General features: G+C 45.2%; 1 protein-coding gene across 2 annotated transcripts in view; it reads left to right on the top strand.

Annotated features, from left to right (window-relative positions):
• Positions 1-6,293: 6,293 nt before the first annotated feature.
• The window catches only part of SMIM24 (small integral membrane protein 24), an 80,452-nt gene continuing 67,615 nt past the window's right edge, over positions 6,294-19,130 (top strand). Inside the window, exon 1 of one of the 2 annotated variants that reach the window (XM_083179253.1) lies at positions 6,294-6,523. In XM_083179253.1, coding sequence (XP_083035379.1) covers positions 6,454-6,523 — 70 coding nt within the window. In that variant the 5' untranslated portion in view covers positions 6,294-6,453. The remainder of the gene's footprint in view (positions 6,524-19,130) is intronic. The other variant, XM_083179254.1, reaches the window with a different exon arrangement.

Below are 19,130 nucleotides of genomic sequence, written 5' to 3' on the forward strand. Positions count from 1 at the left end.
AAATGGCCAGAAAATCATAAATTCTACTAGGGTATGTAAACTTATGAGCACAACGGTATGTGATTGTTTTTACTTTGTATTATAATATATACATTTATTAAAAAGTATATTTTATTTTTATTATAATAATTTTTGGCAGTTGGCTTGTTTTTTATACTGTTCCTAGCACTGTCCAATGCTGTTTTTAGACCGCATAACTGTCTTTGACCTTGTATTTGAAAACATTTCCAAAAACGGGTCTGTCAGGTAAAACCCCTTTCACACCGCATCTCTTAAACGGTATATTACCATCTAAATGCCGGGTTTTTTTTTATATAATCCCGTTTCAGTGTACCTGGCAGATCCGTTTTCTGGAAACATTTTCAAATACAGGATCAAAGCCAGTAGCATTTACAACCCCCCAAACAGAGGCATCATCGCTCCCCCCCCCCCCTAATGAAGCATCATATATCCCCCCCCCCCTAACTGGGGCAGCACAGGGCAGTCCCTGCGGCATGTGTGATATCAGCAGCGGGTCCCTGCGGCGTATGGGAACTGCTAGTTCCCTTCTGCTACAGGGACCCCGCTGCTACCGTAAAAGCACCTTTTCCTGCAGCTCCTGCTCCGGGCATAAGGTAATGGTGTTCTTTGCTCCCGGATTCCCCCCTCAGCCTGCAGAGGATGGGCTTCCCGTGCACTCCACAGAGCTAGACAGTGGGATGCAGGGAGCCTCACATGGTGCCTGCGGCCCGCAGAGCGGTGTGCACGGCGGAGATTGCCCGGCGTGAGGGCGCTGCATGCCATCTCCGTGCTGTGCCATGCTGTGTGCAGAGTGGGTAGGGAGGACGGGGGGGGGGGGGGAGACGATGCCTCGGTGGGGGGAGAGAGGATGCCTTTCTCCCTCGTGCATATCTAATGAGCGGGTAATTAAATATGCACACAGCGGGACTACTGGGTCCTAAATACCGTTTCAGACCCGTTCAGACAGCAAAAAAACGGGTCTGAGATGGGTAGGACCTTGCTTTTTTATCGTTTCCAAATACCGGATTTTTGGAAACGGTAAATTCATTTTGCACCTTTCAGACCGCACATATTACCGCTTTCAAACGGTTAAAAAACAGCAATATACCGGGTAAAAAATGCGGTCTGAAAGGGGCATTAGTTCTTTTCTTGGCCATCTGATTCATGGCACTGACATGCGGTCACACTGCTGTTATAAGACAGACAGGGAGCACTGCTGAACTTTCTTGCAACTAATGCTGGTTTTGGTGGTTCTGGCTCCCTGTTGTGCTTTCCCCCTGCATTACACAAGTCACCTGACTCGACAGTTAAAAGGTCGACATGGGATTTTTCACTGTTTTTTGACCCGAATGTCGACATGGACACATATTCCAGGTATATTTCTACATTCTGCACAGTCTATTTCTACATTCTGCACAGTCTGTTTCTATATACAATTCCAATGCCATGCATTGCGGTTGAATCGGGATCAGCAATTTGTACTATGCGATTTTGACTATAAAGTCAAACTCAATAGCGCAAATTGCACCGTGTGTAAACAGCATAACTTACACTGCTACTAGTGAAACAATACAAAAATAAATGTCCAGTGTTGAAATACTATGGTGTATGTTTTGATTTTGAGTATTCATCCATGATACCAATGTTCCAGTTTCTGTATTATTATAGTGTGGGAAACTTTAATGTACTTAACAATTGGCATTTGTATTATTCCTCCATAGACTGGGCATTTGGACCAAAATTAGAGGATCAAAAAGTTGGAGAGAGAGGCTACAGAGATGGGTGTGAGCGGCAAGCAGGCGAGTTTACTCTGAACATGGATGGAGAAGTTATGCAGTGTGGGGACGTGCCATTTCTGGAACGAGACCTAATCCCTACACGCACAGCACACAGGCCTTCACTGATCACCTTTAAAGAAACCAACCGGGGCAAGATATTCTGACTGTATTCCACAACTAAACACTGAAGGATATAAACAAAAAGCACTTATTTGTAAAATGATGTGGGGTAATCATGTCCATAACAATATATGATGTAAAGTATCAATGAGATGAGTGTGGGGTGAAATAAGGGTGACTTGCTCCCAAGAGCAACTGCCACTACATTTACAACTCTTAACTATATTAAAGATGCACAAGGGGGATGTATCCAGCCTTGGAGAGAGGATATTTAATAAACACATTTTCGTGTTTTACATAATTTTAGCCCTGTTTTGTCATTTTAATATCACCTAAGTAAATGGACTTTAGCCCCCAGCACAGCTGACGCGACAATTAGCTGTTGTTAGTTGCTGTCGGCACTATGGCATGTAACACTGCTGTGTGTGTACTACAGGGGGATGAGATAGAGGGTGACATTCTATTCTATGCGATTTTCGTTATTTTGCGGTAATTAGACCACAAAATGGCGATATCGCATTTTCCCATTAAATCGTTGATTTAATGGGATGCGCATAGGGGCTGAAATCGCATATTTTGTGCGTTAAGGTCTGGTGAATAAAAATGCGAGATTAATTCGCATTTTTATCGCATCCAGATGTTTGCGCACAGAAAAGTATACAAGTCGCTTATTTAATGCTATGCGCATTTGCACATCGCATTTTTTAAGTGACTAATTTTCGCACTAATTTCAGACCTGGGTCTGTTAGGCGAATTAGCCAGAGCCCTGCACAGATCGCAATGTTCCGTGCAGGGTTCTGCTGTAAAAAATAAAACAAATGGTTAAATAAAAAAAAAACGAGCGCGGGGTCCCCCGCCCGAGTCTAACCAGCCCCGGGCTCACTGAGCCGGTGCTGGTGACATAAAATCAGGGTCCCCGACAAATAGGGGTCCCCTTGATTTTATGAAACCAGCACCAGACTCAAGGTCCGGCGCTGGTTCCCAAAATACGGGGGACAAAGTGACTAGGGGTCCCCCGTATTTTAAGAACCAGCACCGGACACAACCAGCCAGCAGGGTAATGCCACAGCCGGGGGGGGGACTTTTTATACAAGTCCCCCCGGCCAAAGCATTAACCTCCTGGCTGGTCAGCATGGGCAGGGGTCCTGGGGAAGTGGGGACCCCCCCAATGAAGGGGTCCCCCCCCTCCAGGACTTACCAGCCCATGCTGATAGTCCGGGGCTGTCCCCGATGCCCCTTGCCGGTGGGCGTCGGGCTGATGCTTTGTGTAAAAAAAAGAATGTTAACTATTGTTTTACACTGGCGAACTATGAGTCCCAGCAAGCCTACCCCACATGCTGGGACTTGGGGAACCACAAGTCCCAGCATGCGGGGCATTAAAGTGCCTGCTGGCACTTGTAGTTCTGCAGTGTAAAAAATAGTGCACAAAATCACACTGACACCCTGTAAAATAAAACTTTAATACACACAAAACACACACACACTGATACTTACCTACCTTGTGCCCGTAGGTCGGTCCCTGGATCCTGGATTCGTCCTCCGGGGCTCCAGGGCAGAAGAGTCCGGTTCCGGGGCCTTGGTCCTGGTTCCGGGGCTGGTCCTGGGGTTCCGGGGCTCCTGGCGTGAAGAATCCGGGTTCCGGGATCCGTGGTAGTCCAGAGGGGTACCTAAGGAGGGAAATCCAACTCACCTGCTCCCCGGCGGCGACCTCCGGTGACAGCGCTGCTCCCGACTGGTACCCGGCTTAAAGGAGTTTGTCCGGCGCTGAGATGTTTCCTCCTCGCCGTCTCTGAACAGAATGATTTCTCGGCCAATCAGGAGCAAAGAAAGTCAGCTCCTGATTGGCCAGAAATCAATCTGAATATAGACGCCGAGGAAGTAACATCTCTGCTCTGGAAGCGCTGAGATGTTACTTCCTCGGCGTCTATATTCAGAATGATTTCTGGCCAATCAGGAGCCGACTTTCTTTGCTCCTGATTGGCCGAGAAATCATTCTGTTCAGAGGCGGCGAGGAGGAAACATCTCAGCGCCGGACAAACTCCTTTAAGCCGGGTACCAGTCAGGAGCAGCGCTGTCACCGGAGGTCGCCGCCGGGGAGCAGGTGAGTTGGATTTCCCTCCTTAGGTACCCCTCTGGACTACCACGGATCCCGGAACCCGGATTCTTCACGCCAGGAGCCCCGGAACCCCAGGACCAGCCCCGGAACCAGGACCAAGGCCCCGTAACCGGACTCTTCTGCCCTGGAGCCCCGGAGGACGAATCCAGGATCCAGGGACCGACCTACGGGCACAAGGTAGGTAAGTATCAGTGTGTGTGTGTTTTGTGTGTATTAAAGTTTTATTTTACAGGGTGTCAGTGTGATTTTGTGCACTATTTTTTACACTGCAGAACTACAAGTGCCAGCAGGCACTTTAATGCCCGCATGCTGGGACTTGTGGTTCCCCAAGTCCCAGCATGTGGGGTAGGCTTGCTGGGACTCATAGTTCGCCAGTGTAAAACAATAGTTAACATTCTTTTTTTTACACAAAGCATCAGCCCGATGCCCACCGGCAAGGGGCATCGGGGACAGCCCCGGACTATCAGCATGGGCTGGTAAGTCCTGGAGGGGGGGGACCCCTTCATTGGGGGGGTCCCCACTTCCCCAGGACCCCTGCCCATGCTGACCAGCCAGGAGGTTAATGCTTTGGCCGGGGGGACTTGTATAAAAAGTCCCCCCCCGGCTGTGGCATTACCCTGCTGGCTGGTTGTGTCCGGTGCTGGTTCTTAAAATACGGGGGACCCCTAGTCACTTTGTCCCCCGTATTTTGGGAACCAGCGCCGGACCTTGAGTCTGGTGCTGGTTTCATAAAATCAAGGGGACCCCTATTTGTCGGGGACCCTGATTTTATGTCACCAGCACCGGCTCAGTGAGCCCGGGGCTGGTTAGACTCGGGCGGGGGTCCCCGCGCTCGGTTCTTTTTTTTACAACCTTGCGCTGTCCTGCAAATGTGCGATTTTTAAACATGAAAATCGCACATTTTCAGGACTAAAAACAGCGCACCACATCGCCGCAAATCGCCCCTATTCGCACTTTTCAGCCTCCAATGCGCATCACATTAAATATGCGCATTTAGGCTGAAAAATGCGATTTCAAAATAGGCGATTTGCGGCGATATGGTGCGCAAATAAAACATGCGCATTTAGCGCATAGCATAGAATGTCACCCAGAATGTCAACTCACAGCTGCTGTATACTACTGTGTACTGTGTGAGGAGGGCATTGTGGGTGCTGTGGGGGAATAGTACTGATGGCTGTGGGTGTGTGAAAACATAAATATCAAATTTTCCAGCTTTTATGAGATAATTATGTTTATTAAATATCCCCTATAGAGAGCTTGCCACAACAATTAATCAGCTTCTGTCATTAATCCAGGACAGTCTGTGAAATGCCAGAAGCTGCTTGATTTGTATGTGCAACTTTTCCAATTTATCTCTCGATATATCTACTCTGCAATCTTTTGTTATTACTGTCTGAGTGATTTAATTTGAATAGTATTGCACCTGGCAATTTTTGCCATTTAGATATATTGTAAAATAAAATGACAGTTTGTGCATTCTGAACATTGTATTGTTATGGTTTTATTGTTCTATTTAGCCCTGGCATAAATCCTCATTTTAAGGAGTTCATTATATATTGTACATGTTGCCACATGATTTAAAATGTTTTTTTTTTTGTTTTTGTTCTTTTTTTACTTTTTTGGATCTCCTTTTGTTTTGTATGTCAAACATGAACTATGAAAACAGAAGCAGAAAGAATTGTTTCTTGTCTAGTTAACAACAGGGTGCAGTCATTCAATATAATGCGTTTCAGGATAAGAGTAGATTACTGTTTAAGTGCAGTCAAAGTCCAAAAGATTGATATTTAACTCATTTGCATCCACAGTGAACTATAAACCCTCAGATAAACACTGTAAATTGTGGGAATGTTACATTATTTACACACTACAGATGAACATGCCTCTGTGTCAAGGGCAAATCTATCCTGAAGCTAACGTTGCAGATTTGTACCTGAATTCATTTTAGTAAAAATCATGATAGCTTCTGAATGGACATTTGCACCATCTTATAAATTGTATGTTTGCTTAAGGATGCACTTAAGTCTGTGTAATACACAACAATGTGAAACTATTTGTTGTAGGGGAAGTTGGAAGTTATATAGTGATAATTGTGTACACAAAAATCATTGTTATTATCTATAAAAGCTAAAAATAAATAAAACTAATACCCCCCCCCCCCCCCCTGACTATATCAGTCACTGTCTTTCTTATGCTGCTGTAATAGCTATGTTATACTGTTTAAGTCTGGGAGGGAATGGGTTACCTTGTTACTGAAACACCAGGATGGAATGGATTTTACCCCCTGTGCCACCATAAAAATGCAGATAACCGAGTGATTAATGAAGCACAAAAGTGGAGACAACACTGGGAGTATATTCTGTGTAAGATTCAGCATCACAGCACACACACACACTCTTTGGGACTTGCTTTCACCATTAAAGGATCACATTGTTGTCCATCATGATGACTGTCCATACCATCCTAGGACTGCTGCTTGTTATTTCTACAAATGCACAGCAAGGTAAGACAGGTGAGTGCTATGTGTAATGTTACCTTAACTTACTTTACTTACCCATATGGGTGTTGTCTACTATGGGGCAGACGCAGTGTTGAAGGCAAGTTATATACAACTGCACTTGTATTACATGCAAAGAAATAAATGTGGATTGCCACCCAAATAACAAGTCCTACTTGTCTACTTGACCCTCTCCATGAGGGAGAAAAAGCTCTGTTCCTGGACTTCCCTGGTAATGTATGATTGCCATCACCTGTGGTGAGCTAGGTAGTTGATAAGAAAGGCGTTTCCCCACAGGTGATGGTAATCATACATTACAAGGGAAGTCCAGGAACAGAGCATTTTCTCCCTCATGGAGAGGATCAGGTAGGCAAGTATGTAACAAGTTCTATGCCTTTATGCCACTGCACTACCTCTATCCATACACCTTAGTTTCATGAGCCATCGTGTGACTAAGGGTATTATTCAGACCTGATCGCACAGGCTGGGCTTAAATCAAACAACTGTGCATGTGTACAGCCCATACTACTTTTTTTAATTGCTGGCCTTACGCTAGTTCAGGGGTTCCCAAGCTGTGCGCCTAGGCTCCCTGGGGTGCCTCGGAGAACTTGCAGGGGTTTGGTGGTCCAGAACCGATTCAAATATTTGTAGTCAAAATCAATGCTAGTGGCTTCCAGATTTAAAATATATGGATAAACAGAAGTGAAGTTACATATAACTGGACCTAAGGATGACATATAAGCACAACATATTTAGTTTAATATTGTTTTCTGAAATTCTCAGTAGCAAACTTTGCACCTAGGGGTGCCATGACAAATATTCTGATAATCTAGGGTGCCATGATGCAAAAAAATTTGAGAACCACTGTTCTAGTTGATTGACAGGAAGCCAGCATTTTTAGGGTGGTAACCGGACATTTTATTGGACATTGAGGGAAAATGCAGGTGTGCCCAGGCGTCTTAGGGAAAGTCATGTGATATCAGCTGTGTGCGGCAAAAGATGTTTTATGTGCAACTTTGGAACGAAATTTAAATTTTTGTGCGTCACTTATATAAAACTGGAAAATGACGTTCAGCATTTGTGTTAACTTTACTTCAAAATGATATTAAACATTTAAACATTCAAAACACAGCACACAATGTAGTTAATGGGTGAAACACACATTAATTGAGTCCACAACTGCAAAAAAAGGACCACTGCTGCTTTGTGCGCTCTGTGGTAATGTCTGTGTGCTTACTCGTCGAGTTGTGTGCGCGCGCACGCACGCACAGCTTAGAGGGGACACTGCCCATTAGCCTGTTTTTATCACAGCATCAAGAAAGTCCTGGGCTACATAAAGACTGCACAGCCCACATTGGAAAAATCATTTGATGGTGAATGATTGCAAATGAATTACCAACTAAAAATAACTTGAATGAGGAGGCGTTCGCAAAATACAAAGAATCAAACAAAACTTGTAAAGGGGTAATCAAAGCAGCTAAAATATTATATGAAGAGTGCATAGCCACTGAAAGCAAAACCAACCCAAAGAAGTTTTTTAAATACATAAATAGTAAACGTTTAATTAAGGAAAACATAGGCCCACTAACTGATACTAGTGGAAAAAGTGTTACTGAGGACAAGGGAAAAGCAAAACTGTTAAATGAGTTCTTCTCATCAGTATTTACTAAGGGAGAGCAGACTGTGGAACGAACATTTACCACAAACGGGACAAATAAGCCAGATCTCATTGTGGATTTCACGCCGAAGGAAATAACACTGAGGCTAAGCAAACTCAAAACAAATAAATCACCAGGGCCAGATGGGATTCATCCGAGGGTATTAATGGAATTAAGGGATGAACTAGCTACCCCCCTACAATATATCTTTAGCAAGTCACTATCGTCAGGTATAGTACCAAAAGATCGGAGAATAGCAGAGGTAGTGCCAATATTCAAAAAAGGAAAAAAGGAAGATCCCGCTAATTACAGACCCGTTAGTTTAACATCAATTGTGGGTAAACTATTTGAAGGATTTTTAAGAGATGTATCCAGGAATATTTAGACCATCACCGTCTACTCAGTACTAACCAACATGGGTTCGTGAAAAATCGTTTATGCCAAACTAATCTACTAGGGTTCTATGAAGAGGTTAGCAAAAACCTTGATAATGGAAATGCTGTAGATGTGATTTTCCTAGATTTCGCTAAAGCATTTGATACTGTCCCACACAAGAGATTGATTAATAAAATGGAGAACCTAGGATTGGGTGAAAATATCTGCAGATGGGTAGGGAATTGGCTATGTAATAGAGAACAAAGAGTGGTTGTGAATGGTGCCGTATCAGATATGATACCGGTACTAAGTGGAGTGCCCCAGGGTTCGGTTTTGGGGCCCATTTTGTTTAACATTTTTATTAACGATATTGGGATAGGGTTACTCAGCAATGTATCCATCTTTGCGGACGATACAAAACTTAGCAAAGTCATCAAATCATCAGAAGACATCACCATGCTTCAAAATGATCTTGCAATTCTAGATGAGTGGGCAAAAACATGGAAGATGAGGTTCAATGTAGATAAATGTAAGGTTATGCACCTTGGGAGACACAACCAGTGTGCAAGTTACAACCTTAGCGGAGAGGAACTTGGTAATTCCATACTTGAAAAGGACCTAGGAGTCCAAATAGACAGCAAACTGGGATGTAGTGCCCATTGTAATGTAGCTACAAAAAAGGCCAACAAAATTCTGGCATGTATTAAGAGGGGAATGGAAACTAGGGACTCAAGGGTAATTATGCCAATGTATAAAGCATTGGTGAGACCTCACCTCGAGTGCAGTTCTGGGCCCCACACTATAAAAAGGACATCATAGAATTAGAAAAAGTCCAAAGGCGAGCAACAAAGCTTATTAGGGGAATGGAGAATTTAAGCTATGGGGAGAGATTAAGCAATTTGGGACTATTTACATTGGAAAAGAGACGTTTAAGGGGGGACATGCTCAACATGTACAAGTATATCAAGGGCCAATATAAGGAACTGTCACACACCCTATTTTCTACTAGAAAGGAATCTAGGACGTGAGGGCATGAGTATAGATTAGATGAAAAAATATTTAATTCAGCTAGTAGAAAGAATTTCTTTACGGTCAGAACAGTCAAACTCTGGAACTCTCTTCCCAGAGAGGTGGTAACGGCTGGCTCATTAAATGCGTTCAAGGCGAAGTTGGACAAACATTTACTGGAGAAAAACATTCATGGGTACAAATAAGAAATATAATTTGTCTGTAAAATACCAGAACCTACCAAATCAGCAATGGATATCTATACCAGGTTGAACTAGATGGACGCAAGTCTTTTTTCAGCCTTACCTACTATGTAACTATGTAACTAATCGCAGGTCTGCAAAATATTTGCAGACTTATCGCAGCCTTGCACAGGGCAGGATTTCACTCTGGCTTGGTGGATTAACACGTGATTGCAGGGCTCTGTAGATGAATACAAGCTGGAGTATGCAAAAATGTGCATGGTCTATCCCCCAGACAGGGCCGGTGCAAGGCACCGGAGCGCCCCAGGCAAGAGGGGGGGTACCTGCGGCGCTGTGTGATCTGGCGGCAGGGTCCCTGCAGTGATGCGCGCTATCCGGCAGCCAGGCGGCAGCTCGGGAAGCGCTGATGGGTTTGAAAACTCACCGCACGCTGATTGGCTGAATCTCAGCCAATCAGCATGCGGAATGTTTTCAAACCCAGCAGCGCTTCCCGTGCCGCTGCCTGGCTGCCGGATAGCGCACATCACTGCAGGGACCCCGCCGCCAGATCACACAGTACCACAGGTACCCGGCATGGACACCCCTGCAGCCTCCATGCGAGAGGCGAGGGGCGAAGTGCCGCCCTCCAGTGGCTTTCGCCCTAGGCAAATGCCTAATTTGCCTAGTGGTGGCGCCGGCCCTGCCCCCAGACTGTGAGGACACTGAAAACTGTTAACTGAAGAAGGAATGAGAAGGTGCAAAAAAGCTACATTAATTGTCAGTTTCCAGATATGAAGATGCAATCTTTAGATGGAAAAATCTGCCGATCACTGAAATAAATCTGTAATGTGTGGGCAAAGTCAGATAGATTGTAAAATCCATTTATCTGGCCAAAAAATCCCTGGAGCTGGAAATCCATAAATTGTGATTGCTGATTAGATCATGGCTGCCTACCTGAAGGGCCCCATACATCAGAAATTAAGTGTGACAATTTTCAGATATGGAGATGATTGCCACAATTAATTTTAGATGTGTGGGCTCCCCCTTTTGGCAATCCCAAACAAAATCGCCAATCGATTGCTTAATCAGATTTTTAAACATGCTTAATAATCTTGTTTTGTCTGCGGATCTTTTTTAGATGTATGGGCATTCCCAATTCGTCTTCTTCATCTATTTACATTATGAACAGCTGAAATGACAATCGATTGGGCATTTTCCAGATATGAAGATGCAATCTTTAGATGGAAAAATCTGCCGATCACTGAAATAAATCTGTAATGTGTGGGCAAAGTCAGATAGATTGTAAAATCCATTTATCTGGCCAAAAAATCCCTGTATCTGGAAATCCATAAATTGTGATTGCTGATGTATGGGGCCCATGACCCTCTCCTTCAGGGAGAAAATGCTCTGTTCCTGGACTTCCCTGGTAATGTAGGATTGCCATCACCTGTGGGGAGCTAGGTAACTGATAAGAAAGGTGTCTCACCACAGGTGATGGCAATCGTACATTACCAGGGAAGTCCAGGAATGGAGCATTTTCTCCCTGAAGGAGAGGGTTAGGTAGGCAACCACGTGTTATGGGCCCCATACATCAGCAATCACAATTTATGGATTTCCAGATACAGGGATTTTTTGGCCAGATAAATGGATCCTTCCCGCTCGCCACACTGCAGCCATGGCCAACGGCTCTCTTTCCCTGCAACGGTACAGCGGGTGGTGTAGGAGTGGCAGTCCACACCAGACGCTGACCGTGTGGGAAGGGATGTGACAGGTCATGGCATTCCTATACCCGCTGGTTATATTATTTATGCGGGACATATATTTGCTGCATATATCCACAAATGGGAAAAGCAAAACTAGGGGGACTACTCACAATCTCTAGTTTTTTGCTACATCACTTATACGTTGAAAGGCGATCTTCCTACAAGAGTTATCAGTGTTTTATACTATTAATAAAGTGATACAACAATAACATACACTTTTTTGAAAAGTGATGCTCTTGATAAAGAAATATAATTTATCACAATAGGGGAAACTTACACAGCGGGGCCACACTGTGGCCCTTATTCAGATCTGATCACAGTACAAATTTGCTCTCAAAATGGGCAAAACCATGTGCACTGCAGGTGGGGGCAGGGGAGGGCTGGGCCGGGGGGCAGGGTGCCAGGTGCCCGCCGGGCCGCTTTATAAATCAGTACTGAGGGCCGCCTGGTGTATTGGCCACGTCCTCTGGTGATTAGCACTGTCCGGGCTTTAAGAAAATGGCCGCCGACCTCCTGCACTGGGGACATGTTTAGAGAGTGCAGGAGGCCGCTAGGGGGCAGAGCTGTGAGCGGGACGAGAGGCCAGAGCACCAGCAACAAGCAGCCTGCCTGTGCCGAACATCACATGGCACCCTTCTTCCGGTGGCTGGCCTGTGCATCCAGCCGTCCACCTTCCCCTGCTAGTGCTGCAGCAGGTACTGAGGAGAAGCCTGTGGTGTCCGGCCGGCGGCAGTGAAGATCTCAGCCTCACTGCCTCAGGAAACATCATCTGTACAGGGGGAGTAGCCTGTGATGTTGTGTTATTATGCAGGGGGAGCAGTCTGTGGCGTCATTATTTTGCAGGGGAGCCGTCTGTGGTGTCATTATTATGCCGGGGGAGCAGTCTGTGGTGTCATTATTATGCAGGGGAGCAGTCTGTGGTGTCATTATTATGCAGGGGGAGCAGCCTGTGGTGTCATTATTTTGCAGGGGGAGCAGCCTGTGGTGTCATTATTATGCAGGGGGAGCAGCATGTGGTGTCATGTTATTATGCAGGGAGAGCAGCATGTGGTGTCATGTTATTATGCAGGGAGAGCAGCATGTGGTGTTGTGTTATTATGCAGGAGCAGCAGCCTGTGGTGTCCTGTAATTATGCAGTGGGAGCAGCCTGTGGTGTTGTGTTATTATGCAGGGGGAGCAGCCTGTGGTGTCATTATTATGCAGGGGGAGCAGTTTGTGGTTCATTATTATGCAGGGGGAGCAGTCTGTGGTGTCATTATTATGCAGGGGGAGCAGCCTGTGGTGTCAGGTTATGCAGGGGGAGCAGCCTGTGGTGTTGCATTATTATGCAGGGTGAGCAGCCTGTGGTGTTGTGTTATTATGCAGGGGGAGCAGCCTGTGGTGTTGTGTTATTATGCAGGGGGGGCAGCCTGTGGTGTCATGTTATTATGCAGGGGGAGCAGCCTGTGGTGTCCAGTTATTATGCAGTGGGAGCAGCCTGTGGTGTCCAGTTATTATGCAGGGGGAGCAGCCTGTGGTGTCGTTATTATGCAGGGGGAGCAGCCTGTGGTGTCATTATTATGCAGGAGGAGCAGCCTGTGGTGTCCAGTTATTATGCAGTGGGAGCAGCCTGTGGTGTCCAGTTATTATGCAGGGGGAGCAGCTTGTGGTGTCCTCCGGTTATTATACAGGGGGAGCAGCCTGTGGTGTCCTATTCTTTTTATGCAGGGGGAGCAGCGGGCCTGGTGCCTTTCTACGCTCGGCACACTATTTTATTCTTCCTCTGTGGGTGACGTGGACACCCACGGAGGGAGAAAGTGTCGGGAGTTGTTGTTGTTGTACAGGGAGAGCAGGGGGTTTTCTCAGCCAAACGCTGTTACTCATGGGCCAGTGCTCTGGACTTGCCCCCCAGGCCTAAAGTTGCCAGCCAGCCCCTGGGTGGGGGAGATGTAACATGTATAGAGAGAGGTAGATTTGTGTGAGTTATTTTCTTTCTGTGCAGGGTATATACTGGCTGCATTATTTTTACATTGCAATTTAGATTTCAGTTTGAACCCACCCCAACCAAATTTTTACTCTCTCTGCACATGTTACATCTGCCCCACCTGCAGTGCACATGGTTTTGCCCATTTTGAGAACAAATTTGTATTGCTATCAGATCTGAATAAGGGCCTGTGTGAGAATATTTTATCCTTTTTAAAAACTCACATGTCTGTGTCTTATATGTTCGTAATTTTGTGTCAATTATTATTTTAAAATGAACCTAATAAAAGTTACATTTTACTAAATCTTGTCCTCAGTGCACCACACAGAGACATACTTTTCTTTTCCTTGTATCTGTACAGACATACCAACTAGGGCCTGATTCTGAATTGGGACAGTTGCTTCAATATGTATGGTACTTTGGGCCAAGTCAATATGTCCAAAATCCTTCGTAACAGGCACACCATCTAATGATTTTTACACTGAGCACCAGTCATCACAGCTGCTATGTAGCACAGGAATTATGTGGCGGCTGCAATGAATACAGGCACATCCGGCCTGCTGCTGACATCACACTCCCTCCCCTGTCAAACGGTTCTGGTTATAAAAATACAGTGGACAAAAAGACTAGGGGTCCCCCCGTATTTTTAAAACCAGCAGTGGGCTCCAACAGCCATCAGGGTATACACATGCAGATCCTCCCCAAAACTGAGGATTCTCCTCAGCCTATCAGGGCAGAACTCCAGGAGAGCTCCGCACCTGATAGGCTGATGCGCTCATCCATAGACTTTCATGTTATGAAATTAACATGGAAGCCTATGGGCGGTTCTCTATGATATGAGCTTTACATGGATCCATTGGTGGGAACTGACAAATGAGCCTGACCGCAAAGTCAATTGGAGTCACCTTTGTGGTTGACCCCAAATGACTTTGCGGTCAGGCTCATTTGCTGGAACCAGGACCAGCTCAAAGAGCCCACGGGAGGGGGGGACCCCAACCCCACACCATTTTTTTATTATTATTTTTCCTTATTTTTGACACAGAAGAACATCACACGGATCTCACTGATCCGTGCAATGCTTCAGATTTATCCGTATTTGGCTGCAGAGGCAAAATACATTTGATTTCACCATCTGGAAATGAGAATCCTAAGAACTCGGCACCTTTGTAAACGTACAGGTCTCAGGTCCCCAATAAACATCCGATTGCGGCCCATCCTGTTCATACAAGGGTGTAAATCAGCCTTGATCAGCCTTAGTAAATTTCCCCATATATATGTCTTGAGGAACTGCAACTGAGAAAGAAAGTGAACCTAAATGGTTCTTAAATGGGTTTCTAAAACTATATTATCCTGAAAATTAATTTTGCTAAATTTTAACAAACTTTTTTGAATTACAGTACCTCAGAGGGTACTGCTTTCCTAGCACGGCGCCCATCGCATTAATCGTGTACATTTTTATATGGCATACAATCTGTGCGATGCGTGTGATTTCGGTTTTTAAATCGCATGTATCGTATGAAAAACAGTAGTATAGTAAGCTACGATGCGTGCGATGCGATGACTGCGATGTATGCATTTAAATCGCATTGATCGCACTCATGGTTTACTTTATTCATGTGCGATGTACGATGTACGCGATGCGTGCGATGATTGTATGTTGAGTCAATTGTATGGATTGTATGTAGTTTTATATGTACAATGAATGCGATGGGTGCGATGCAAAATACTAAAGTGCATATACTATGGTGTATGTATGCCCCCTATACGATTAAAAATTGTATAATCACCCTAAAGGGTGCTTTTAAGCACCCAAATGGGTGCTTACGATGTTAAATGCAGCCCCACACCAACCCCCCACTATAAACGTGAACCCGAAGCGTGGCGAGCGCAGTGAGCCCCCAAGGGGCGGCGGTACGTGTCCTACGACCTTTTCATACCCCCACTATCCACGTCGGCGTGGAGTTGAGAATAGAAAGAGCGCAGCGAGCCACCTTCATAGGTATCCGCATCCCCTCGCGGGCTTCACAGGTATCCGCGTCCCCTCGCCATGCTTCGGGCTCGGTGGCTCACTGCGCTCGCCACACTTTCTATTCTCAACTCCACGCCGACGTGGATAGTGGGGGTATGAAAAGGTTGTAGGACACGTACCGCCGGCCCTCAGCACGCTTCGGGTTCACGCCAATCCCCCGGGTGCTTTTAAGCACCCAAATGGGTGCTTACGATGTTAAATGCAGCCCCACGCCAACCCCCCCACTATAAACGTGAACCCGAAGTGTGGCGAGCGCAGAGAGCCCGCGAGGGGCGGCGGTACGCGTCCTACGACCTTTTCATACCCCCACTATCCACGTTGGCGTGGAGTTGAGAATAGAAAGTGTGGCGAGCGCAGCGAGCCACCGAGCCCGAAGCGTGGCGAGCGCACGTGGATACCTTCACAGGTATCTGCTTCCCCTCGCGGGATTCACAGGTATCCGCGTCCGCTCGCCACGCTTCGGGCTCCGTGGCTCGCTGCACTCGCCACACTTTCTATTCTCAACTCCACGCCGACGTGGATAGTGGGGGTATGAAAAGGTCGTAGGATGCGTACCGCCGCCCCTCGCGGGCTCGCTGCTCTCGCCACGCTTCGGGTTCACATTTATAGTGGGGGGTTGGCGTGGGGCTGCATTTAACATCGTAAGCACCCATTATGAAATCGCGTAAATCGCGTCCATCACATACATTGTATGTATGTTTAAGAGTATACAATGCATGCGATTTACAATGCCCAAGATAAAAAAATACTTTCATCGCATCAATCGCAATCATCGCATGCATCTTATGACATTAAAACAGTACGACCGATGCGATGCATGTGATAAAAATGGGTAAGATGAAAAAATCACTGCAGTCGCATTAATCGCAAGCATCGCATGCATCTTATGGTGCAGAAACACATAAGATGCATGCGATGCTTGCGATTAATGCGATGCTAATCGTGGGTGCCGTGCTAGGAAAGCAGTACCCCTCAGAGTATCAGATTTTTTTTTCACGGCACCCCTAGGCAAAATATTTCTCATTAAGCATATTAAATTAAGTAAATTGTGTGTGTATTGTGTATTTATATGTAATCCTGTTGGTCATTTATGTGGTAATGGACATGATTCAATTCGGTTTGTCCACAATTTTCCTATTATAATAAGAATTGTTCAACAATCCAGGGCACCACTGCTGTTAATGTATTTTAGATCTACAATGGGCGGTATTCAATGAGCCTGATTCGCCATGTTTTTATGGCGAATTTGTGCTGTTTGGCGAATTTTTGACTAAAACGGTGAATCAACCTATTCAATGACCACATGGCGAATACATTTGAAGGTTTTTTTCGCCATGATTCACCGAGTAGCAATCGCTATCTTTTTATGGAGAAGTGGAATGTGAACTTTTAAAATAAAGTGTTTTGTTTTTTACATTTGGTGTAAAAAAATCAGGAATTTTATTCACATGAATATATATTTAATTTAAAAAAAATATATATATATATATATTTTTTTTTTACACAGCAGCCAGCCAGCCCTTGTCTCCGGCTCTGTCCCCTCCTCTGGAGCTGAGCGGGGAGGAGGCCGCAGGCAGCGACATGACCAATGGCTCCAGCAGGCAATTGCGGTGAGGAGAAAGCAGGCAGAGAGGAGTCAGCGGGCGGCAGTTTAACTGGTGCCCGGCAACATGAGCAATTAGCAGACCTGTAGAGGTGCCTCAGTGACAGCCATGGACGTGCTTTCTGCCTATATGAAAGCACGCCCCTGTCACTGAGGCAGATGTGATTGTCCAATCACATCTGCCTCAGTGACAGGGGCGTACTTTCATATAGGCAGAAAGCACATCCCTGTCACTGAGGCACCTCTACAGGTGCCGTTTCTACAGCTTTTTTTAATGGGTTTTTACAGTACGGCGCTCGGTCCTGCCCGCTGCCGCACCCTGTTTTGGATCCTTAACATTGTCAGCAGGAGGCACTACTCATGGTCAGTGTTTCCTCTAAGCTGTGCGCACGTGCGCGCGCACACAACTCGGCGAGCGTGCGCACAGACATTACAACAGAGCACACAAAGTAGCAGTGGTCCCTTTTTGCAGTTGTGGACTCAATTAATGTGTGTTTCACCCATTAACTACATTGTGTGCTGTGTTTTGAATGTTTAAATGTTTAATATCATTTTGAAGTAAAGTTAACACAAATGCTGGACGTCATTTTTCAGTGATATATAAGTGACGCACAAAAATTTAAATTTCCTTCCAAAGTTGCACAGCCAATATCTTTTGCCGCACCAAGCTTTCGTAAAATTAGAGGGAACATTGCGAGGCCTCCTAAGCCAGTAAAAAGAAAAGGGGGAGGTAAAAATGTTAATAATAATAAAAAGCATACACTTATGACACATAAGGCACTGCCTGCCCTGACTCCACGTCCCTGCCATATAGAGAATGATAGAAAAAATCTATGGTTTATATCTGCAGAACTGCACTTGTCTATTTCAAAACCTATAATAAATTTATCCCTAATTATTATACCCAAAAGTGCTACACCTTTAAACTCTAACTGTAATTTACTAGAAGAATAAAGAATGGGGTCATCACAAAACAAGAATATACTTGGAGATTGGTAAACTAAAAACATTAACTTTTTGTTTTTACTCTCCAAAGTTCATAAAGCCTGTGCACTGTACATCCGGGCAGACAAATAGTGTAAACAATAAATTCATTAATTTACATTTTAATTTAAAAATAATTTTCTGAATTTACCATCATACTGTGTATTATGAACACATCTAATGTAATAAAACTTTCAAATATTTCCTTAAACATAAAAGGTCTCAGGGTGGGATGTATTAATATACATCGCCGCCCTTCGACTGACAGCCGCGGGGGTCTCATTTGCGGTGGCGGAGACCCCCGCGATACCTGTGATGTGGTCTGCGGGGGTCTCCGTCACATCCCGGCGGCTGTCAGTGTCCCCCTGCGTCTCCTCCTCCCCCCTGAAGCCGGATGTCCTCCAGGCTGTGACACCTGTGGGGGGAGGAGGAGATCAAAGGAGGACGGGAGGGGGGGCACGCGGGAGGCGATAGAAGCCCATAGGCTTCTATAGGGTATCACCACCCTCTGGGGGGTGATACCCTGCCAGGCGAAGACGGGGCGGACGGGTGATGGTAAATAGGAAAATGCAGTAAAACCCCCGTTTTACCGCATTTTCCTTTTAGTACATCCCGCCCTTAGTGATTTAAGTGAATGTATTTTTACATTTTGTTTTACATAAGAACTATTTTAGTTTTGACCACAAGTTATAGCTTCTGGTGAAGGGCAGCATAATGGGGTAGCTATGTGCCCACACATTTACAAATCTTTTTCTTAAATGGATAGTGTGATGTGTTTAATGACAAGAGTAGTATATGACCAAACATCATCTCATGTCTGAGGTTTAAACAGTAGATTACATATTTATCATAAGGAATGGGAGTAAATAGCTACTAATTTTTTTTTATACAGACTCTCAATGACAACAGTCTTAACTTTAGAATAGCACAGAAAGGACTTGATTTTGTGAAATTGGGAGCAAAGTAAAAATGGACAATTAAATTTTTACGTGGGCAAACCATTAAAGGTTATATTATATAAACCAATAAAGTCCACAATATATGACATACTTAATGT

The sequence above is a fragment of the Crinia signifera genome, chromosome 1, assembly GCF_055691185.1.
Source record: "Crinia signifera chromosome 1, ASM5569118v1, whole genome shotgun sequence".
NCBI lineage: Eukaryota > Metazoa > Chordata > Amphibia > Anura > Myobatrachidae > Crinia > Crinia signifera.